We start from the raw sequence: 23,959 nt of genomic DNA on the forward strand, positions 1-23,959 counted from the left end.
TCTTTGCTTTGCTGAATAAGAGTGACAGCTTCATCCATTGTAGCTACTGACTTCAAACCATCATCAACATAAAAGTTGTTTCTTACAAACTTGGCTGCATCAGATCCACACCCGTAGTCATCTGCAGTTTTCTTAAGAGCAAAGTTGGCTACACTTGGAGATGAAGTAGCTCCAAACAGGTGAGCTGTCATCCTGTATTCAGCTATCTCATTATTAAGGTCACCATTTTCCCACCAAAGGAATCTCAACATGTCTCGGTGTTCTGGGTTGACCTTCACTTGATGGTACATTGCTTCTATATCACATACAAGTGGAATGCTTTCTTGCCTAAATCTACACAACACTCCAATAAGTTTGTTGGTAAGGTCTGGGCCTTGTAACAGGTGATCTGTTTAATGACTGGTTCCTGTAGTTTGCACTACAGTCAAAGACAACTCTCAACTTCTTTGGCTTTCTCGGATGATAGACTCCATGATGTGAAATGTACCAGACCTTACCATCATTCCTAACTAAATCTTTTGTCGGTAAAACCTCTACATAACCTTTTGCAATCATATCATCCATGAACACTTTGTAATCACCTTTGTGTTGATTATCCTTCTCAAGTTTAGCTCTTAACTTCTTGAGTCTCTGCTCTGCTAATAGTTTGTTGTTTGGAAGCTTGACGTAATCATCTTTAAGAGGAAGGGGCAGCTCATAATGGCCATCCTTCAGCTGATGTACTCCTTCTTTCATCTTACTCATAAACCTTTTATCTTCATATGATAATGGAGTGTCAGCTGACTTTCTATCACTGAAGTCAAGTTCAAACATATCTCTCACTTGAGAAGGATTAATCATCTCTTTGGTTTTAGTAGGAAACACTAAGAAATTAACCCTCTTTTCTTCATTGATTTCTACTTCTTGTGTCACTGTTCTGTAGACTACCACTGTATCCTCCAATGGACTTGAATGGGGTGAGATTTTACCAATGATCCCCCAACCTAGCTCTGTCCTACGAGCATAGGGATGCTTCTTGCTATCACCTGCTATTTGCTCTTCTGCCATAATGGCTTCTGCACAATCAAGACCAATGAGAAGTCCTATGTCAATGTTTGGGTCATATTTCATTAGTTTGTCAGAGATTGCCTTTAAGTGGGGCCAGTCACAAGCAGTCTCGGGCGTTGGTATCTGACTCTGTCCAGCTGAAATGTTTTCTGTTGAATATGCTGAAGGGATTGATATTTCCACTTCTTCATTATAACCTCCATGAATTTTGATAGAATCAGTGATTTGTTTTCCACTTATTGTGTGGATATTGAGTGACACTGATGGTCCACTAACTCCAAATTTATTCAGAGTGCTTTCCTTGATGAATGAAGCATCAGACTGCTCATCCAGCAGGGCATACACTAAAAATTTATTCTCTTCATTACTAACATGATGTAACCATACAGGAACTATCATGGTATGCATGTCATGTGTCACTGATTCTGTAACTTTGACCTTATTTGCTACTACTGTGGGTTTATCATCTTTAGGCTGAGTTGCTTGTGCTGGCACCTTTTGGCTCTCAGTTCTTGTCATATCATCATTGTGAGGAGCTGTGGGATGGTATCTCTGACATACTTTACAAACTTTCCTTCTTCTACAATCCTTTCCTTTGTGACCCATTTTTAGACACCCTGTACATAACCATTTTTCTTTAGCAAATTTGTACCTAGTATTACCATCAAGTTTGGCAAATTCCTTGCAATCATGTAAATCATGATCCTTTGTACAGTAGTGACAGAATCGTCCTTTCCTTTCCTGGTCCTCGGGATACTGTTTGTTGGCTTGTACATTTACTTTACTTTGGAATGACCACATTGGTTTTTCCTCAATTGCTTTAGCCATGAAAGTTCTACTCCCTCTATTCTTTGTCATGATGTTTGATTCAATTGGTTTCCAATTGGTTGCCCTTGTGTGAGTTTTGATCCAGTCATTTACTTCCCTACTTACTGAATTCCAGGAAACAAATGGATTGCTTGCTCCCTTTGCTTCTTTCTGGACAAATTCACATAACATTTCAAAGGGTGGGTGGTGCTCTTCATTGCTACTAGAAGTGTTGTTATTACTGTTAGTATCAAGATATATCATCGCTTGCTTTCTCCAGTCATGAACAATATGTTCAGGGAGTTTTGCTAGCACCTTTCTCTGCTCTCTTGGGTCATTCAGAAATGACAAATAAGAAGTGTGTTTCGTTGCAGCTAAACAGCACTTCAAAAAATCTGAGAATGCTGTTAATGCTGGACCATTATGCGGAGAGATTGGTAGCCAATTCATTAACTTTTTTGTGTAAGCATCAGCTATGATGCTTTTGTTTCCAAATCTATCCCTAAGAACTTTCTTTGCTTGCACATAGTCAGCATCAGAGTTAAAGTGCATTAACATTTTAATGGCATCCTTTGCCTCACCAGTTGTATACCTATCTAAGTAGGCAAGTCTCTCTTTACCAATAGAAGTTTTAGACTCTACATAAGTTTCAAAGTTTTTCAACCAACTTGGAAATTCCATGGGTTCTCCATCAAAAGTGTTAGGCTCTATTGGAGGGAGGCTCCACTTGGGATCAGGTATGTTGATTGTAAAGGTTCCCCCAGGATGGGAAAAGGATTGATGATTCTGTCTCACATTATTCACATTATTAGGCATGTTGACATTATGAGTGTGTCTACGAGAGCTTGGTACAAGACTTTGAGCTGTAGGGTTGAGATTTATTACCTGAGGTTCACTAAATATTTGTCCATGTACTTCATTTGTCATCAATTCATTATCTCTATTGCAAGAAGAAGGTTTCTGTGGGTCATGGAATGTAACATATTTGTGAGGCATGGCATTGTCACTTTGTTGATTTGCAATTGCTTGTGCTTTCATTTCATTTTGTGACTCTATGTATTGTTGAAGATAACTTTGCTTCTCTACACTTTCATCATTACCTGGAAGCATTTTTACTTCTTCTTCAACTAAGCTAAGAGCATTAAGTTCTGCACTAGCAACTGCTAAATCTCTCTCTTTCTTTTTCTTTGAGAACATTGCTTCTGCCTCTGCTAAACTATCATGATATTCCATTTCCTTTTTAAGTCTGGCTACCTTTGCTGCTGCTTCTTGCTTTCTTTGTGCTGCTGATGAACGTGATGAAGTAGATGAGACTCTAGAATGCCTAGACCGTTTGCTAGAACAAATTGATCCTCTGTCATTCTTTAACTCCTTTCTTTTACATTCTATACTTCCTAATATTTCATGGTGAACTCGTTGATTGTGTTCCAGCTCTTCATTTAGCTCCTCTGACTTTTCTGGCTCTAGTTCCACCAGTTTCGTGTATTCCACATAATACTGATGAAATGCCTCTATTACTTCACTTGACATGGGTTCTAATTCAAAGGGGCTAATTACAATTTTTAGTCCTTTCTTAATTTTGCTGGTAACACTGCTCCATTTACGCTTACAGGACTCTGCTCTTCCTTTGGTTACACTGACTTGATATTCTCTTCCTTTGTCGGTCAGCACTCGCTCCCTGACACTAACTTCTTCAATACAAGTTTGATCCCTGTCCACTTGCTCACCCTCACCTTCCCTAAGGCCATCTACGGCATTAATTTCCTCAGTATCAGACATATCTAATAACTTAATTGTGTCAATACTGAGACACTGAAAGAGCAATTAAAATTACCACTCTTAATACTAGCTAATTGTGGGTAATTTTCACTTAGGCTACTCAATTCAGTGCACATACATAATATTTTACTTTCTTGCCTGTGACCATGGGTTCTACAAAATGGTGGCGAGGCACAGTGGGTAGAAGGGAGTGGTTGTCGTCAAGGGTAGAGCTGACCCTGGGGCCTCGGAGGTCAACCTATAGGCTTACGTTAGCGTCCCCTCGTCCTGTGACTCACTCTTGCTACGGTTTCACATGGAGCCAATTTCTTGCTTGTAGGCCGAGTTCATACTGTAGCTGCACCGGCTGGGCATCAATTGGCTCTCAGGTGATCTGTTTTACTGATCACACCCATCATCGTAGGGTCGAGGAAAGGCAGTTCTCCCTGACACGTTTATTGATGAGGTAGGCATGACCGTAAGAACTGCGAACAAGTTCTCGGTCTCAATTTCTTACAAAATAACATTATACACTGATATTAAACACTTTCAACATATTACAATATTCATAAACAATACATGCAATTGACTTGGCACTATGACAATCAGTTTTTACTACAAAATTAAAGTATTTACCTCGGTCACCATCCTGCCCGTCTTTGTCTGAGCGCGACTTGGCCGTGAGTGATGCCCGCAGGTGACTAGCAGGTTAACCCCACACTACTAACAAGTGAGCATCGGCTTCGGTGCTTAATATAGCATTGAATACTGATACTTACACATATTACACGTTTTCATGCAAATAGAAAACTATTGAACATTTCACTTATAAATGCCGAGGAATAATGACGTGAGGTACATACGCTTTACATACAGTAACATACAGAGAGATGAGATATGAAGTTTTATGGTTTTGTTGTTGAGAATCAGTAGGCACTTAACACAGAGACAAGAAGGTGAGGGAGGCCTTTGTCATGTAGGGGATGCAACAACTGATAGTGGTGATGACAGCCTTCCTTCTGTTTGTATGACCTGGCCAGAGCAGGCTGCCCATTCTCATTGCTTCACTCATTTCCCCAGTTCCAAGCTTGCTTCTTAATTTTTCATTTGTGTGGTCAGCTCTCACAGTAGCATTGCACATCCACCTCAGTGTGCTCCTGTAAGTACACTCCACAGCATGTCTAATGTGGATGTGCCTTGCTATTGCTGTCAAGGAATTATCTTCTCTGGAAATAGAACCACAGTAAGTGTGCATGATAGCTTTTTTGTATACCTTCTTATTTTATTTATTTATTTACTTATATTTTTGTAGCTATTATGAGGCATAGTAGGGTTGTCCATGGGACTCCCTTTCCACCAGAGACCAAAGACATGAATCGTGTGTGTGTGTGTGTGTGTGTGTGTGTGTGTGTGTGTGTGTGTGTGTGTGTGTGTGTGTGTGTGTGGTGCTTGTCTAGGCCACCTTATGTGAGATTGCCAGCCAAGTAGGTAAACAGATAGATAGAAGGATATGGTTGAATTACTTTCTTGTGCTATCAAAAAATTGTGGAGTTAATGATCATATCAGTGAAAGCCTTCCTTTGCTGGTGGTCATTTCAGGTGACAGTTTAGGATAAAGTAGCCTCAGAAAATCTTACCATTGATATACTACACTGCTGGATGCAAGTAACCTTAGGAATGTTTGAGGTTAATTATGAGTCTCAACTAAAGCCTGAGAACAGTTCAAAGATCATGGGCTCATGTTATGTTATTGCTAGTTTAGTAGCCATAACTTTAGTAGTTCAGTAGTTTAATAGAGTTATTCATGTCATTTGGGTAGTTATCATGTGATGTTTGAATGTTGTGTTTCTTACTAAAGCTCAGGTGAGATTATTGCACATGTTTTGAGGCGTCTCATTGCACACCTGGACCACTGGAACACCTGTCTAAACATTCACCTCGTGGTAACTTTTCATACATAAGAGTAAAGAATTATGTGATGGGAATGGAAGAGGGAGGGTTTTATTAAATTTTGAAGATATAAAAGTGGATATGGAGTATCTTGAGATAGTAAAAGCCTAGTGTGAGAATGTGAATGTATGATGACAGACTGTTTAAATATTTAGTGGTAATGTAAGAGGAAGACCTCTTTTAGTGATGGAAAAAAAGAAAATGTAATGGATGAAGGAAAGTTACCTGTAGAGAAGCAAGAGGAAAAAAAGAAAATGTAATGGATGAAGGAAAGTTACCTGTAGAGAGGCAAGAGCATCTAGGCAACATTTCTGCCACAGCCTTCCCTGCATGGATCCCCACAGGTGAGTGCTGCATCAGAAGTGATGATCATGTATTTCACATGTATTGACATGCTTTCTTTAGAAATGGTACAAGTCACCCATCACCATCGTAACAATCTGGAATTAGATTTTATCAATAATTGAACAAAACCTCTGTGAGCAAAAGTTCAGTTTGATAACTGTCAACTGAGTGTGAACAGTTATGGCATTGGTCAGTGTGGCACTGTGCAGTTGGCACTGCAGTGACAGATTCACCTGGAGTGCTGTGTGAAAGACTACTCAGAAATCTTCAGTTAGCTGTACAGTAGTTCACAGCTCCATGCTGTAGATGGCCATGGCCACAGCAATATTCCAGGATGCACAGCTGATCCATGTTCAGTAGATTGTTGTGGAAAGCTACCCCTAACAAAGATGGCTGCTGCCAGTCATTTCCATCCTGCTGCCCTCTTCTTTGTGAAAGAACATGATAACCCTCTGCTGACTGGAGCAGCAGTTATAGCAGTGTAGCAACAAAAAGTGAAATGCCAATGAAGCTACAAGAGGAGAGAAAGAGAGAGACTGTGCAGGAGTGCACTCTGACAGGAATGAACCCTCTCATACTGTATTGCTGTCACCACAATACACTCATTAACTGTCTCTATGTAATTTTTGTGGTGTTAAATATTCCTTAATATTTCATTATTGAAGAGCCCTGTTCTTCATCAAAGGTTAATTTTCTTTTCAGAAGCATTCTCCTTGTAAACTAACTTTTATTAATTTATTAGATACTTGGAAGATAAATGGGAAAAATCTATCTTGCTGCATTTTGCATATTGTTTTACTTTATAACTCTCTCTCTCTCTCTCTCTCTCTCTCTCTCTCTCTCTCTCTCTCTCTCTCTCTCTCTCTCTCTCTCTCTCTCTCTCTCTCTCTCTCTCTCTCTCTCTCTCTCTCTCTCTCTCTCTCTCTCTCTCTCTCTCTCTCTCTTCAAAACACATACACCTAGTGGCTGCATTCATGTATGTGCTGTATAAACAGATTTATCTCATCTAGTGTGCACACATGTACAAATGAACACTTTGACCATTTCCACACCATGTGGCCTTCAGTGACTTTATCTTTACTTTTGGAATACATTACTACCTTATTGAAAGGAAAATGAGTGATGATGTTTTAGTTATTAGTTAACAGTTGAATACTTATGAAATCTTGCATTTTTGTTATCTCTTGTGTTACATTGTAGTAATCTCTTAGCATTTACATTATTGATAAACAGCCACTGGTACATAAATAAAGAATGGCAAAAGGCTACCTCTTTCTAATATTAAATTCACTTTTATGCTAATCATGTGACTAAACTAAAAAAATGTATTATCATTTTTGGGTTGCAGATATTTGTGAGGTATCATGCACACATTTATCATTGTCATCATCATTGCCACCAAGAGATTGTACATTGAAAAATAATGAATGAACACCTGCTTTCTAGCACCCAGTAAAGACTCCCAGAAGCAGCAAGTCCCTGAGGTGGTGATCCTGAGTGATGACGAGGCGCCTGTCAGAAATGTACGCAGGGCATCGTTGCGAGGCTCAGTCCAGGAAGTGTCTGCAGGGCAGGAGGCTACCACCACTCCAGCATCAAAACGGCACAAAAGGAGATCCAAAAAGAAGACAACTCCGAAGATCACTACCACCACCACCACCACCCCTCATATTGGTAATATTGGGGATGACTTCATACCACTGTGTACAGCTGATCTACATCTGCTATAGGTGGCCAAAGTGGATGTTAGCAGCTGTCAGTGGTATTCTGGTTAGAGATTACAGGAGATCCTTTCCTCTCTCTTTGTTCAGTACTCATGCTACTGACTATCACGACTGGTAATGATGTGTCACTGGCCCATGAGATAGCCAGCTGAACACTCATGCCTTTCCCTTTTACAAATCACTGCCACAGGGACTTACAGACGATGTACACACACCCAAGCTTACTTACACAGCTGTTGGTTATGATATTGATGTGTGTGTGTGTGTGTGTGTGTGTAAATATGTAGCTGTGTAAGCATGGGTTTTATGTACATTTTCTGTAAGATCATCCATATAATGAATGCCAGTATAGTGAATATTGGATGTATGGAACTCTTTGAGCCCATTGAACAAGTTTCATATTTAACTACATCATTATGAGCTGCAGCAGCCCAGTGAATGCGGTGGAAATTTGTTCAAGTTTTAGTGGCACAGGCATAAGCACATGGGTTCCCAGAATATCTACTGTTTGAATGGGTGCTACCAAATAGCCTGCAACCTGCATTTGCCAAAAGTCTTCCTTGTAACTGCCATTGAATCTAGTGACCAGACCTTCCCTCCAGTTATAGCCATGAGAGCCCAAATAAGTTTATAAGCCAAGCACCAATTGACTACAGCCAGATAATGACAACTCTGTGATCATTATTGTTTTTAATATGTATGTCAGACCATTACTTGGTCGAGGAGGAGTTACCAGGAGACAATGGATGGACAAGGGAGTAAGGCAAACCAAGTTCTGAAAGCGAATGAGTTGGAGAAGACAGTAGACTACCAGGAAAGGAGTACAAATCATTCAGTTTATTTTGTAGAATTGTAATGTTGATTTAGTTTATACGTGCTTGTCATTGCTTTTCTTAAAGTTTTTTATGTTTGTTCTTTTACTTGTCTATTTATCAATTAATTTTTGTTGTTAACAGATATTCCTTTGGTCTATCTCTAGATCGGCCTGGAGTACGGATGGTGTTGAGGAGTCACGTGCGAGTCACAAAAAGCAAATTGAATTGGTTTGAGATTTTGTAAAAGTAAGGATTTATGATATTGGTGCACTGTTAGTTTGTAAATACTTATTCTCTGGTATTTTTTTTCCAAGTGTTGAATCAGGTATGTCAGTTTTACTTTAAGGTGCAGTACAAACAAGATTCACACTTTTGTATCATACATTATGATCCTGCCAGTATTATTTATTTTGTGTGGTTTGCTGCTACCACAGTGCAAGGTTGGAGACACAAAGGCTGTGGTAAATGCTCTGTGAAGGTATATCTTTTTGACTATCCTACCTTTTCATTTATCTGTGTGTGTGTGTGTGTGTGTGTGTGTGTATGTGAGTGTGTGTGTGTGTGGGTGTGCGCGCACGTGCATGCATGCGTGTGTGTGTGTGGGGTGTCATATTCTCTCTCTCTCTCTCTCTCTCTCTCTCTCTCTCTCTCTCTCTCTCTCTCTCTCTCTCTCTCTCTCTCTCTCTCTCTCTCTCTCTCTCTCTCTCTCTCTCTCTCTCTCTCTCTCTCTCTCTCTCTCTCTCTCTCTCTCTCTCTCTCTCTCCTCTCCTCTACCTCTCTCTCTCCTCTCCTCTATTTCTCTCTCTCCTTTCCTCTCTCTCTCCTCTCCTCTCCTCTCTCCTCTCCTCTCCTCTCCTCTCCTCTCCTCTCCTCTCTCCTCTCCTCTCCTCTCCTCTCCTCTCCTCTCCTCTCCTCTCCTCTCCTCTCCTCTCCTCTCCTCTCCTCTCCTCTCTCTCTCTCTCTCTCTCTCTCTCTCTCTCTCTCTCTCTCTCTCTCTCTCTCTCTCTCTCTCTCTCTCTCTCTCTCTCTCTCTCTCTCTTTTAGGGATATTATGAAGCTCAAGACAGGGGTGGTGTAAATGTGTCATTGGAAATACTTAACATGCTATATACTCGTTATCTCCTTCATTGATCATGAGTTAGAGGTATTATGTTTTGCTTAGTTGTCACTTTGTGCTGTGATATCTTGAGAATAAGTGTTAATTCCTTATGTGCAGTGGTGGGTGTTGCTCCAGCAACTCTCACAAACAACTTCCACTAATTTGGACCTGTGTGTTTCTGTTCTGAGTCGTGCTTGTAGTGGACACTAATGAAATTATGAGGTATTGCATTGGGAAGTAGTTTAGTAATAATAATGACCCGTGTTCTGGTCAGTGTTGCCGCTGTATCCTTGGTAACTATATTGTTTAGTTATTATAATTAATCTCTTTCCCTCCCTTCTTTTATTTCCTCAGCCATCCCCTTCCCTCTCCCATCCCTGTCATCCACTGACTCCTATCCCTCTGTGCTGCAGCTTGATGCTTAGATAATCAAGCTGCAGTATAACTTCCTGTATGTCCCACCATGTGGGACATAAGTGGGCATACAGATTGCACCACCTCCTCTGCTTAGTCCAAGCCCTGCGGCACACCATTACATCGCTCATCCATTTTCACTTCCTTCAGTGTGGAACTTGTCCGTTCATTGTGATGGCTACATTGCACTTTTTTTTTCACTAGGCATCATATTTCAAGACGGAAGCCCTATGAGATGCAGCCAGGACCTCCTTTGGCATGGCCTGGGATTATTTATGCAGTGATGTGTAGCTTGTGACAAGTGAACATTTATAATGGTTATCATTTATTCCCTACATCTATATTGTTTTCTTTTTTGCATCAAGCATTGAACATTTAAAAACTGGACTGGGGTTGTGATTTGTGATTGAAGAAAAGTTCATTGCTAAGTTTTAACAGAGGTGTGGGTGGAGGAGGGAAGGTCCAAGCTTGTGGAGTTGTGATTATGGATTCAAATTTTTATAATGCAGTGCCCACCATTGCTTACTTGTACATTTATTTTTATATTCTGAAACAAATTAGAAAAAATATATATATTATGCTGTAACAATAAACTCAATTTTGCAGCTATTCAACCAGTTTTGTTGTCCTTGCAGGTAGTTTGAATTTGTACACTTTTTCTTTTATCACCACCTTAAAGATTCCTCACTCACATCACTTCCACCAATACTACTTTCCAAGTGAATGGGATGGACAGATGCTACAGAACATAACACAAGAAAATAAAGGAAGCTGCAAGAAACCATCAGGCCTACACATGGTGGTTCCTGTGTCAAACATACTTATTTCCATCTATCATCCCCATCCATAAATTTGTCTAATCTTTTAAAGTTCCCTAATGAGTCAGCACTAACAACCTGATCACTGAGTTCATTTCATTGATCAACCACTGTATTTGAGAACCACTTTCTTCCTCTTTCTTGAACCTGTATTTTTCAAGCTGATTACTGATCCTGAGAATTTTGCTTACGTCCCCATTGTTATAACCCTTATATCACTTCAAGACTGAACTGAAAGAGAGCCTTAGATGTAGAAAGAAATGGCTCTGGAGGGAGGAAGCATGGTAGGACATCGTGAATGAGATAAACAGAGAGCAGCTGTCAATTTGTAAGTTGCAGCCTTCAGGATCTATAGTGGAGGTTCACCTACAGCAGATCAAATGCAGTCTTATGTTGGGTCCTGTAGCACAACTGAGAAAAAAAAAAATTGTTATAGTGATAATACTAAGAGAGGAAATAAAATATGCTGGGAAGTTCAAAACTAGCAGTAAATCATCCAGGCACCCACTTACGGCTTACTACTTACTCACTTGCCACTTAGGGCAGGTTACCACAAGAGACATCATTTAGCTGATACAGCCGAGCATTCCACCGCTGCCACCAGTGTGATGCCCAACTAGAGAGCACCATGGAAGTTCATCTAGCACTTTTCAAAACGCTTATCCTTTAAATTTGAATAACTTTTGACTCTCTTAAGGGACTGGCACCTTCAATGGGCCTTTTTTTTTTTTACAACCTTTTTATTGCTTTAGGCCAGAGTACTCTCTTACAAAATAATAATAATGATACTACTACTACTACTACTACTACTACTACTACTACTAATAATAATAATAATAATAATATGGAGTTATGATACATTAACCATGAAAAACGCTAATAGTAAGTGTAAGGATGGCAATTGCGCATTAATATTGTCTTGGCAATTTCTTTGGAGGTCATGCAGCACGTTCTAACTGTTGCATGTAGATGTATAAATGACAGACATCAGTAGTAGTAGTAGTAGTAGTAGTAGCAGTAGTGGGATTGCTCTGTGATATGTGGATAAATTGACAGATAGATAGCTACTAGTAATAGTAGTACTAATTCATAACCGCGACAGTCCTTATTTTTATAATCATCATAACCCTTTTTTAGCAGGAGCAGTATTTTACCATTATCCCATCATTTGTATAAAAGAAATGGTAGTAACATTAATAGCAGTAGCAGCAGTATCAGCAGTAACCTTCTCTTTATACATAAGGTCCCTTGAGGTTTGTTTACTTGTGTCTGGCCGGAGATAAACTTGAGGTCCCATGACGAGGGTGACCCCTGCGTATGTGTCCCCCGTGTGACCTGCCCTGCCTTGCCCTGCCCCGCCGTGCCCTGCCGCCTGCCATGTGAGGCGCCACACACACCATGTCAAGCGGGGACGACGGCTGGAAGGAGAGACTGGGCATAGACTTCCCCATTGACCTGTCAGACTCAGACATCGAGGAGGAGCGATTCGGCGGCGCCTCGCCCAGGAGAAGGAGTTCTGGCTTCAGCCTCAAGTGAGTGTCTGTGTGTCTGCCGCTGTCTTGGCGCTTCGTGAACCTCACACTGCTGCTTATTTTATTATTTTCTCTAGTGATTACTTTCTACTTTTTTTGTACCTAGTTATTGGATAGTTTTGTGGCGTAGAAGCGGTCAAGAGGTGCACTGGAACTTGGTTCTGGCCTCTTTTTTTCCAGCTGGAACCTCAGATTTTACCAAGTTCCGGTTATGGTCGGAATTACCATGAAATAACCGGCTGGAACTGGAACTTTTATTTTACATCTAAGTAGTTATCATAAGGCTTCCACTTCTCAACTCTAACTATTTGCATTTATTTCTAATCTTGATATTTTTGGGGTTAGTGGTTAGTATTATAGTGTAGTTGTCTTGCAAGTACTTTTATTGGAAAACTTGCTGGATAAACATGAACTAAATATTACAGTAGCTAAGAATTAAGATTTATTCTTTAGTTTATGAGGCAGGCTGAGCTGAATGGCTCAACACTTACCAGACACGTCAGTTGCTGATGCATCCAGTACAGGTTGACTATGGTAGGAGGGCTGTTAATAGGCTGGGCAACAGTTCTTTTGGCCTCTACTGAAAAAGAAAATTGATAGATAAACAAAATAAAATTCTCTCTCTCTCTCTCTCTCTCTCTCTCTCTCTCTCTCTCTCTCTCTCTCTCTCTCTCTCTCTCTCTCTCTCTCTCTCCTATTCATTTTAGCATTGGATATGTTTTCAAGTTCCGGTTTTGACCGGAAGTTCTGGGTGAAACTTTTTAAAAGTTCCAGCCAGTTCTGGTTCCAGCTGGAACTTGATATGATGGTTCTGGTGCTTCCTTAGCTGAGTGAGGAGAGGTGCCCTACTTATGCCCTTGTTTATGTTATCTTCTACTTGGTTAGTGACTGTTGGGGAGCTCCAGGGGACACAGCCCCACACTTAGGCTAGGTTAGTGTCCTTGCCAGGGCCAGGGCCATACACCCTCCCTGGTCAGGTCCCTAAGTTTGCTGCCATTTTTGTCTTTAGTTTTATTAAAAAATATATGAAATTCATATTCACCTGAAACCCCCACACTCCCACAGGTACCCAAGTCTGTTGGGGATCCAGGGTGGGGGACATTTCTCCCCCACTTCCTGTTAACATTTAGTGTTGTGTGAATGTCTGGAAGAAGAAGACAAATAATAAGAGCAGGAAAGGACTCTAAAGGAATTCTTTCACTGTTAGGTAATTTTTCCCATGGTCACTTTCACTTCATTAAGACTGTTTCTCTCTCAGTCTTTTAAATAATTATGTAGCTTTCAAAAGGCAAAAATTTGCCCCTTGTTCTCTTTTTTTTTTTTTTTTTGTATTTTTACTAGAGCATAGCAGTTAAAGGAGACATGGAGTTGGCAAATACATGCAGGAAGAAGGCAGAACCATCCATCACTTGCTAACATTCTTCTATCAAAGCACTTGAAATTTGATGTGTTTTCAGTGATGCTGTATTTTTTTATTGTACAAATATCAACATCCCAAATCCATGTATGTTGTATGAATAATTTAGTTTGCCAAATGTCATATTGTATATATTAGCTATGGATGCTTTGATTTAGGAGCCCAAGTTATTTTATCCCTAATTCTGACTTAGTGACAATGGCTGACTAACACCAACATGAACCTGCCCTGCAAGATGGTTACAGCTACGGCCTCCAGTGATGGGCTTGTCACTTTTATGTTACCAGAGGATATTAAGGAAACCTGAAGCTGATCTTTGTTATTGTATAACCAACTGTTGAAATTAAGTCACAACATCACCTGCATAAACCATTAAAAGTTCTCTGTTAGAATACAAAGACAGTGCATGGCAGTGAGACGGCCAAACACTTTCCTTACTTGACTGTCTATCTATCTCTATACCAGGCTGGCAGTCATGCATGGGATGACCCAGACAGAGCACCATAGACTCACATACCATCATTTACACTTAGCTCTGCCAGCTTACCAAAAAGAGAAAGAAAAAAAAAATTTAATTTGCATTGCAGCATGCTTTGCCTTACTTCCCACAGGACAAACAGTGATGAACTCATCATCTCAGAAGAAACGGAGAGGGTGGAGAGTTTTGACTCCTTCTCTCAAGAAGAGGAGGAACTGGCCAAGTACTTGAAGGTGTATGGGAGGACACCACCTCGGACCGTGCGTCTCCGCAGACAGAAGGAGAGGGATGCCTATTGGTGAGTCTGTCTGTGGTGAAATAAACTTGTCTTGGTATAGAGAGAACTTGCCAGTGGGAAGTTATCTTTTGTTTTGATACAGAGAGAACTTACCATTGATAAAATAAACTTGTTTTGGTATTGAGAGAACTTGCCAGTTATAAAATAAACTTGTCTTGGTACAGCAAGAACTTGTTTGTGGTAAAAATAACTTTCCTTGGTATAGAGAGAACTCATTGCAAATATAGCCAACTTTATTACTAAAATCTGGGTATGTCATCACCAGTTTGCAAGCCAAGGAGGCAGCTAAGGCAACACTGAAACGACGAGACACTTCTGAGCGGTTCCTCTCCCTCCCAGGGTTCACAGACCATGGCATTGCTGAAGCTTGTGAGTATATCAAGTGTAGGTAGTGAAGAGAACACCACTTCTATTGGAAATTAATGGGGAGACAAACAGTCTAGTGTAGGCATTTTTTTTATTAGTTTTAAATGGGAAAGTATGTTATTTAGGTAAGTGAATAGTGTTTTCTTTATTAGTTTTAACTGAGCAAGTACATTATTTAGGTGAATATTTTCTTTGAGCAGTGGTAGTATTGTAACAGTATAGTTGGGGAGTATTGCACAAACAGTTACAGGATGTTGATTGAGGCTTGGGATTAGTACACATTATCAAGGTGTAGATAAAGAATATGTTTGTCATGGTCAGAGAAAGTGAAGCAGCATAGATAAGGATGATTAGAAGGAGGGACAGAAAAATTTTATCAGTAAACACTTGTAGTTGTTTTAGGAATGACAGTGACTCATAGGACTGACCTTCTGAATGCTTGTGTGAAGTGACATTGCACTGATTATCTTTTTTGCCATCTCTGTTTCTTTTCTTATCTGACAACAGTTCCAAGGGAGGTTATCATGTCTTGTTTTTTTGTGTTTTGTTCTTTGACAGGATGTGTGCTGTGGGGATGAAAGATAAGGGACTTGAGATGCCAATAATTTCTTGTAGTGTATGAAAGTATGATTAGAAAAAATGAAGATGTTTAATAGTAGACATAACAGATGATAGTGTGTGTGATGGCAAGTAAAGTGATAGTTGCATTGAAATATTTAACCTTGAAGATGGTAGACAAACACTTCCTATCCATGCCCAGGGGGAGAAATATTGACAGGAAAATAACATGGAAACCCTCATGTCTCCTTACAGTCATACACAGAGGATCAATCAGTATGTGCAGCTGTGAGTGATGTCTGTTTGTTTACTGAAGTGACTGTGCTCCCTGTAAGCAGACCCACAGACACTGATGTAGTGGTGCTGTTGTTGAGGCAATAGGCATTCCTGAGTGTAGTGCAGCCAGTGTTGGTGTATTGTGTGGCCTGATGGGCATAGAGTTGTGAGGGACTAAAGTGTAAGGTGCCCTGGTGTCTGCTGTTGTTTACTTAGTGTTAGAATCACTTGCCATACATGGTGCTGCAAACTCTGTTCCAGTAAGTTTGCCACCTGAGTTCATGCAGACTTAGTAATGCAGTCATTGTGTGATGTTCTTGCTTTATGGTTGGCTTACTTGTTCATGTATTGTTGCAATATGTGTGGCAAACTTACTTGTTATTCCCACCACAACCTTGATGTATTTGTAAGATTTCATAGTGTCTGTATCCATACAGTCTAGTGCGTCAGAGATGAGTAATGGTTTTGGTAGTATTACAAAGTCAGTTTGGTGGACATTTTAAAACAAGATGGAAGTTTACAGGCCAACCAGTGAGTGGGAGCACCAGCCAGTGATAATGTTACCATGCTTGTGTTGCTGCATAGCCAGTTGTTGAAGATATTTGCTAAGCTGAGACTTGCTAATGTGTGCAGATCAGACATCAGGATGACTGTTCTTTCTGCTTCACATGAAATGGAAAGAATCTCATGGTTCTGTAGTTGTATGATGTGCACAAAAGTAATCACAAGTACAGTCCACTCTACCTCCACATTGATCACTCAGTGTTGCCGGTGTGTGAATCACCTGCTGTGAACTGCCCACTTCCACTTGTATCCAAAACAAATGCTGCCAATCCCTTGTATCCAAAACAAATCCTGCCAATCCCTCCATCACCCTCTTGCTTACTCATACTGACTGGGATGTGCCTCAGATACGAGTTGAATCATGCAGGGCAGTTCACAACAGGCAATTCACATTTCACACACTGGCAGTGCTAAGTGATGAATGTGGAAGTGGAGGGGACTGTACCTATACATCCCAGTTTACCTCAGCATATTGTATGAGATCTATGGAGCTCCAGTGGTAGAAAGTGCAATCCCTTCATAGAATTATTCCCGTGAACCCACCTTGAGTCCAGTCCTGTATCCTGGCAGCTCCTGAAAGGACGCGGCAGCACATCCGGGAGAGGAAGCGGTCCAAGGACAGGAAGCGTTCCCGGGAAAGGAACCGCAAGAAGTCCACCGTCGAGAACCTGGCGAGTGTGTTGAGCACCCTCACCACCCAGGAGTCTGATGAGCGGTGTGAGAGCATGCCACCCCTCTCCCCGGCATACAAGGTGAGGTGTGCTAGGGAGGCATGAGCTGGAGTGGATCTTGTCTATGCTATTATTTTTACTTATCCATTTATTTTTGTGCTTATTTGTTTACCTTTTATGTAAGAGGTGCACTGGCATAGGACGACAAGAAGGGTGAAAAAAAAAGTCCACTAAGTTGTCAGTCCCTAATGAAATCTAGTCTGTTTTGGAACTTACAGTACAGTGTTCTGATATGTCATTCCTGAAACTTAAATAAAGCAGATGGCCACAGCTTCACTCAAGTTTACATACATCTATACTATACTTCAATTTTTGATTACTGTTTTGGACCCTATTTGGGAACTGGCATTTCAGTGGGCTGTTTTTTTTTTTTTCTCTCTCTCCTTAGCCGGTTTCCCTCCTTCATATAAAAAAAATAAAAATAGATAAATAAAAAAAAATAAATAAATAAACACTGTCTGTCCCACTAACAGTTACCCAAACAGCTAAGTAAACACCTCAGGATCTGTTTGGAATTCTTTTGTATTCCTTTGTATTCAATATTGCACATTTCATTCACTCTTCTATCCTCTCTTCTCCTTAGGACTCCGGTGCTGTCACCTTCCTTTGCTGGTGCTCTTTCCCTCCATCATTGTCTGCTTTAATTGTATAGATGACACATTTTATATAATTTCACCACAGCACTGAATAAGCCCCACTATTGGCAGTCATTATGGTGGTGGCAGCATGTGTCCCTCCCCTTCATGTACTTGCTGATGGATTTATTTCTTTTATGTTTTTTATTGTATTTTGATGTTCTTCTCATATGATATTGGCAAACTTGTGGTAAATGAAATATCTATCTATCCATCTATGTCTACCTGTCTGTCTATCTATCTATCTATCTATCTATCTATCTCTGTCTATCTCTTTATGTAATGAAGGAAACATGATCAGAGTGAATACGTTTGCATTTCTGTTCCAGGTGGAGTCGAGGACACGGTACATGAGTGTGTCTTGCCGCAAGGTGAATGACGAAGATGAGACAGAGCAGACAGAGATCCGCAAGCAGTCCACCGCAGAGCTGCCGCAGGACCGGGTCGCCTACTACAAGCATCTGCAGGGCCAGGTCAAGGTTGGCTCCCAGGACCTCACCTTCAGCAGCCGCCAGGTACGGACACCACTGCTGTACATACTTGGCAAATTTGTGGTCAGTAAAATGTCTATCTATGTCTCTCGCTTTGTTAGGTCAGCTTTTTACTTTTAACCTGCAAGTGCCTCAGTGAGTCTGGGTGAGCATTTGAGATGTGATATTTCTTTGTAGTTTGAGTATCTTGCTTTCCATCAGGTGTTGAGAAGTCACTCCTTCTGTTGCTGTTTTCCCTAGCAGGCAGTTCCTCTGTGTCAGATGTCTAAACCTGACTCCTTGTATTCCCATGATCCCTGTAGCAATGAGAGTCAGTTGCTTTCCATCAGATGTCCAGAACTGGCCCCAATGTTCCCCTGTTTCCCCCAGCAGTAACGCTATGTTGCTTTCCTCCAGATGTCCAGAACTGACCCCATTGTTTCCCTGTTTCCCTGAGTAGTAGCAGTCTGTTGTTCTCCTTCCTGTTTCCTGTAGCAGTAACAGTCTGCTGCTTTTCATCAGATGTCTTAAACTGACTCCCTGTGTTCCTTGTGTTCCCAGCAGAGTGAAGAAGAGGCACTGTACCAGCAGGAGCTCTATGAGATACTGTGGCTGGAGCTGCAGGCATGGCAGGCTGGCACTGACTGCACCACCTATGACCTCCAGCTGATCATACAGAGGAATGAGGTAACACAGACATCCTCCTGGATACAGTATTACTGATTACTGGGATGATACTTGTTGTTTGATGTGCTTCATGTTATTTGTGCTGATGTTATGTTCTTTCATTTATAGGTCTTGGACATAATCCAGGAAGTTCTAAACTTCAAGTTTGATCCAGACCGACAAGAGAAGCACCAGGAAAGTTTCACAAGTTTTCCCAATAAAAAGATAACAACAGTTGATGAGCTGGTGACAACGGGTGACCTCAAGATTGGTGGCATCCCTGTGGCTGCCCATGACCTGCTGGATGGGTCAGGCAGCAGCAGGATGGGGGGGGGAGAGGAGGAGTGTGAGGGGTGTCTGTCAATCTGGTGTGTGCCCTGCAAGGACAACCAAACCAAGGCTCTCATGCAAGTTGCTGCTTTGCTGAAAAAGCTTGACTATGCTGAGTCCCTTTTCCCCTCCACCCAGAAGCTGGCTTTCCACCATCCTGAGTGGAAGCAGCACAACTTCATCAACAGGTACAAGGCGCTGTGTGTGTGGTACAACACGACGGTGCAGCTCAGGATGAAGGTGAAGGTCCTCGGGAAGCTTCTTGGGAACATGACCAATACTCTCATCCCTTGGCCAGACTTGACCACCAATTTTGTTGACATCACGACCCCAACATCCAGCCACGACTCAGGGACACAGTTCCCTCAGCAGTTCGAGGAGAATCCCCAGGAGACAGAGACACAGGTCCCAAAGTCCTCGTCCATGTCCAATGTCCGCTTCGTCATTGACAGCGACAAGTCGGACGCCAGCTCCAATCCCTCAGACTCCAACAACTCCACTGACTCAGGCCACACCACAGCCAGCACCAACAGTGGCTTCCTGATGCCCCCCAGCCACTCAGTGGGCCAGGCCTCCTCGGGGCTCCGTCGCTGCCTCAGTGATATCTTCATTGAGGCCAACCCTTACAGGTACTGATGCATGTTTGTGTTGGTGTATTGTGAGATTTATTCATTGTTAGGGTCTTGATGTGTTTGTGAGTCTATGTATGTTTTTAGCATTGAGGATTGGAATGTGGTGTAGTATGTTGCTATGGATAGTTGAGTAGTTTTTCAATTGTTTTCCTTGCAGGAAGTATGTGGAGAAGCTTCTGAGGAACAAAGGGATGAAGAAGACGTTTGACAAGGTAGCGGAAGTGATACGCGACGTGATGAACCGCACCATGTGTGTCCTGGAGTTCAACCACGATGAGAAGCAGAAGAAGGTGAGTGGTTGGTGCTCCCACCTTGCTGTACATCACTGCGGGGTCACGGCTGTTAGGGATTGCTGGGACTGCTCAAATATCTCTTATTTGATAACCTTATTCCCTTCACCTCAGGTTCTCTCTGAATGTTCAGTATTGTTCAGCTTATTGTTAATTTAAGCTGTAGATGCTTTAAGCCGTGGGTGTCTTCCATGTGCCATAGACCAGTAACGCTTGTGCCAAGATTCATGCCATATATATGTAAATAGTACTTAAAACATTGTTACTGCATCTGTCTATCTATATACCACGCCAACATTCTTACATGGAACGGCAAAGACAAAGCACCACACACTTGTTCACTCTCTTAGCCCTCTCTGCCCATGGTGGGAAGGGACAGTCTCATGGACCACCACACCACATCCCATGGTACATGAATATTCCAGCTTTCACCTTCATTTTCTTGTTTGTTTTGAAGATGTCTCTATATTCTGCTTTGTGAAGGAAGTGATGATTTAGGTACTGGAGATGAAGAGTTACTGTCTGGCAAGAAGTCTCTGTCAACAGGTATTTTTCTGTTTCTGTCAGGCTGATTCTGACATCATGTCCAAAGCTCTGGCTGAGACGTCACAGGAGCTGAGTCGGTACAGAGCATGGACGGCAAAGTTCACTGAGATGGGGCTGCCATCCTTCTATGCACTCTTCATCTTCCTGTCCTCAGTTTCACTCCAGATGATGCGGGAGTGTCTCAAGCTGCGTCTGGAGCAGATGCCGGAGAAGCCGTCACGGCTCAGCATCAGGGAGGTGAGGGCTGCCCTGTTAACTCTTATCTGATGACCTAACTTTATTTTTATTTTTTTTAAGAGGGGCATTGGCCAAGTGGAAGAAAGACAGCCAAAAAAAAAAAAAAAAGACCCACTATGGGCTCATCACTTTCCACTGCTATTTGACATGTTTTCCTCCACTGTTGCCTCCAAACATTATAGTGGCTAGAAATCGCTAAATCTGTTCTTTTTTCTTTTTTGCTGTTAGTGCAGCAAATTGTTGCATGTTGCAGTGAAAGTGTTGAAATGCAAATTTGACGGATGGATGACAGATGGAGGTAATGGTGACAGCTAATCACTTTGTTTTGTGTCATGATCTTCCCTCCATGTTTCCATCCCATCCTCTTGTCCTAGAAATATTTACAAAAAAAATATTCATATGCTGTAAACATGGTTATCAACCTCAATTTTATCTGTAAACATTTTATTGAAATATTTGCTTTGCATACATATTTCCTTAGTTTTCATCACACCATTCACTTTTATGCATTTGTTACTGTGATGCTTTGTTTTCAGCTCATGAGGGAGTACAAGGAGGGAGTGAAGTTTGCTGTGCTGGTGAGGCAGAAGTACCTGCGAGTGTGTCAGGCACTGTTTGCTCACCTCACCCCCAAGCTGCGGGAGAACCTGGAGGTGAGGCAGAACCAGGCTATTGAGGAGCTGGACGCCAACATTAAGAGGATGCTGGAGGTGAGGCACACTTGGCACACTCAACTTCTGTGGAGTGGTGTGAATTTGTGTGTTTACCTATCTGTGTTTTTATGTTTTGCGTATTCATCACTCAGGCTTATACCAAGTTGGAGTTTTTTTAATAGTATAAATGAACCATTGACTCTATAGAACCATCCTGTTGAAGAATGGAATGGAATAAGACCAGACTGAACTATGCTACACACTACTCTGGATTATTCTCACTATTTTTGTGTGGCTGCAGGTGTATCTGGAGTGGCTGGACCAGTTTGTGTGTATGCTGCACCGGGAGCCTCATGCATCAGGTCTGCAGCGTAACTTCCTGCAAGAGGAGTGGCGATTTGTGCAGGCCACTTGTCCCCACGTCACTGAGGGGGACAGCCTGGCAGCCACACGCTTCTGGTGAGGCAACCGCTTGTGTGTGCTGCACATCTTGTGTGGAGAGGGACTTGTGTACTTGTGAAGAAAACTCATAAACTCTGAATTGGCTTTTTAATAAAGATATTCTAGTATTTTTATTTATATATTAATTCAACTAATTTTTATGTAAGGTGGCCTTCAGTCAAGGACAACAAAAAAAGTTGAAAAAAGACCCACTGAAGATACCAGTCCCCTAAGAGTACAGTCAGAATTATCCAAAGTTATTAGGAGAATGAAGATTTTAAGTGAATGGAATGAATTAAAAAAATAAAAAATGTGATCTATATTGGTGGCATTATGAAATAAAATGCACACTCACACAGTCGTACAACAAGCAACGACAGAACCAGACCTCAGAATCCCCTTGTCTTGCAGCAACATTGCCTGCCACATGCTGTGCAGTGTCGGCGACTTCATTGACACTGGGATAGATGACCAGATGGCAGCCATGCAGGATTCCACCCTCGGCAACCTGGACGACATCGAGGAAGACGAGGACTTGGAGCAGGATGAGATTCAGAAGTGAGTGTGTGAAGAAGGTGGTGAGGATATCTTGGTGGTGTGTGAGGTGCAGGCAGGTCATGTGACTGGTGATGCAGGGTTCATTTGTTACTGTGGCTTTTAACAGATGTGGGAATTTAATCAACGGATCAGTAAGAGCACAGTGTAAATGCAGGTTCCTTAAAGAGAGAAATTTAGTTTAATGTTAGTTTAATCCCTGGCCATGTTCTTTCTCTCTATGAGCAGTATATTGCAATTTTTCATTTCATTCTGTATGTTGTCTTATTTCATCAGCCACAGTAGTTTTATATCATTCTTCGTATTCCATCTTCTCATGTCTTCATCATAACCAGTGTTTTTACTTAAGTCTCACCATCCTCTTCCATGCTCTGTTAATCTTGCTCCTGCCATACATTCCTCATACAAAATTAGCATTATAGATTGTATTCTCACTTTTTTCTCTTCCATTGCCTTATGTCACAGAGTTCTCTTTTCAGTTTAATTTACCTTTTTTCCACCTTTGCCAATTCCATCTCCCATCAGGAAGCGTCTCCGCCAGCGCTGCCGAGCACTGCAGGTGTTGCTGGCAGAGACTCGGGAGCGGTCGCTGCGGGCCGCTGGGCTGGCCAAGATGCTGAGGAAGGACCTGGAGGTGGCTGCTGAGTTCAGTCTGTGTGAGGGGCCAGAGCTTGTGCTGACCCGGCTGCAGCTCACTGGTCATGTCAGGGTGTTGGCACCTCATAGTCACAACCATTTCATCTTTGTGCCGGGTATGACATTTGTTTCTTCTCTTACTCCTTGGCATAGTCTGATATGAGAGAATTTCTTCTTTCCTATATGTATATAATTCTTTTCCTTGTATTGCTGTTCTTTTATGTTATTATGTAACCATGTATGTTTTTATCACTCAAAATGTGGATCTGTCAAACTATTTGTCCATTTACTCTGTGACCTTCAGTGGACATCTTTTTTTATGACCTTTCCATGCCCTAGGCCTGAGTACCCTCTTACATGAAAAAAAAAAGATCTCTTTCTGAATGTATTTATTTGTGCCTGTTTCCTTAGCTACATTCATTCATTCAACAACCCATCCATCACTTTGGAAATGTCTCTCTAAAACCTGTCATTCCTCAGGTCGCATCAAGGACAAGCGGGAGTACATCTGGAACCTGCTGGACATGAGGGTGGGCGGCATGGACCAGGACGATGACGAGCTGGGAGGCTACCTGGTGCTCATGCGGTGCGACAACCTGGCCTCCTCCTGCCTCTGGTCGGGGGATGTCATTGAGATTGAACCAACAGCTGACTGCACCATCACTCTCTCCAGGATTGTGGTGGGTGGCAGGGCTTGGAAGGCTGCATTTGTGATGCCTTGAGGTTTGTGTGGGAAGCACAAATGTTTATGTATCTATCTATCTATGTGCCAGACCAGGAGTCCCACATTGGATAGCCCAGACAAAACACCACACACTCATACACACATTTTTCACATTCTTAGCCTTGTTGATCTCCACTGGGAATGAGT

At 41.8% G+C, this 23,959-nt stretch overlaps 2 protein-coding genes and 1 long non-coding RNA gene across 13 annotated transcripts in view; 2 read left to right on the forward strand and 1 right to left on the reverse strand.

Annotated features, from left to right (window-relative positions):
* LOC135102665 (E3 SUMO-protein ligase PIAS1-like) overlaps positions 1-10,568 on the forward strand; it is a 28,485-nt gene extending 17,917 nt beyond the window's left edge. For all 3 annotated transcript variants that reach the window (XM_064008045.1, XM_064008047.1, XM_064008046.1), the window contains exons 9-10: positions 7,354-7,581; positions 8,611-10,568. In XM_064008045.1, coding sequence (XP_063864115.1) covers positions 7,354-7,581; positions 8,611-8,690 — 308 coding nt within the window. In that variant the 3' untranslated portion in view covers positions 8,691-10,568. The remainder of the gene's footprint in view (positions 1-7,353; positions 7,582-8,610) is intronic.
* LOC135102672 (uncharacterized) lies at positions 4,996-15,449 on the reverse strand. 3 transcript variants are annotated; one of them, XR_010269724.1, is made up of 4 exons: positions 15,297-15,449; positions 14,329-14,512; positions 12,801-12,889; positions 4,996-6,002 (listed from the first exon to the last, which is right to left on the reverse strand). It is a non-coding gene; the product is annotated as an uncharacterized LOC135102672 (long non-coding RNA). The 3 variants fall into 3 exon arrangements; XR_010269725.1 differs by lacking the exon at positions 14,329-14,512 and having other exon boundaries at positions 15,297-15,436; XR_010269726.1 differs by lacking the exons at positions 14,329-14,512; positions 15,297-15,449 and adding an exon at positions 13,352-14,322.
* LOC135102662 (mitogen-activated protein kinase kinase kinase 4-like) overlaps positions 12,013-23,959 on the forward strand; it is a 37,820-nt gene continuing 25,873 nt past the window's right edge. For 2 of the 7 annotated variants that reach the window (XR_010269721.1, XM_064008038.1), the window contains exons 1-14: positions 12,013-12,309; positions 14,338-14,502; positions 14,768-14,871; positions 16,837-17,018; positions 17,962-18,147; positions 18,664-18,789; positions 18,898-19,727; positions 19,888-20,020; positions 20,588-20,803; positions 21,340-21,513; positions 21,758-21,915; positions 22,309-22,455; positions 22,978-23,204; positions 23,569-23,768. Coding sequence is in view for 6 of the 7 variants with exons in the window: in XM_064008038.1 (XP_063864108.1) it covers positions 12,176-12,309; positions 14,338-14,502; positions 14,768-14,871; positions 16,837-17,018; positions 17,962-18,147; positions 18,664-18,789; positions 18,898-19,727; positions 19,888-20,020; positions 20,588-20,803; positions 21,340-21,513; positions 21,758-21,915; positions 22,309-22,455; positions 22,978-23,204; positions 23,569-23,768 (2,982 nt within the window). In the remaining variant the exon portion in view is untranslated. The other 5 variants (XM_064008033.1, XM_064008034.1, XM_064008035.1 and 2 more) reach the window with 5 other exon arrangements.

Source organism: Scylla paramamosain, chromosome 8 (assembly GCF_035594125.1).
Source record: "Scylla paramamosain isolate STU-SP2022 chromosome 8, ASM3559412v1, whole genome shotgun sequence".
Classification (NCBI taxonomy): domain Eukaryota; kingdom Metazoa; phylum Arthropoda; class Malacostraca; order Decapoda; family Portunidae; genus Scylla; species Scylla paramamosain.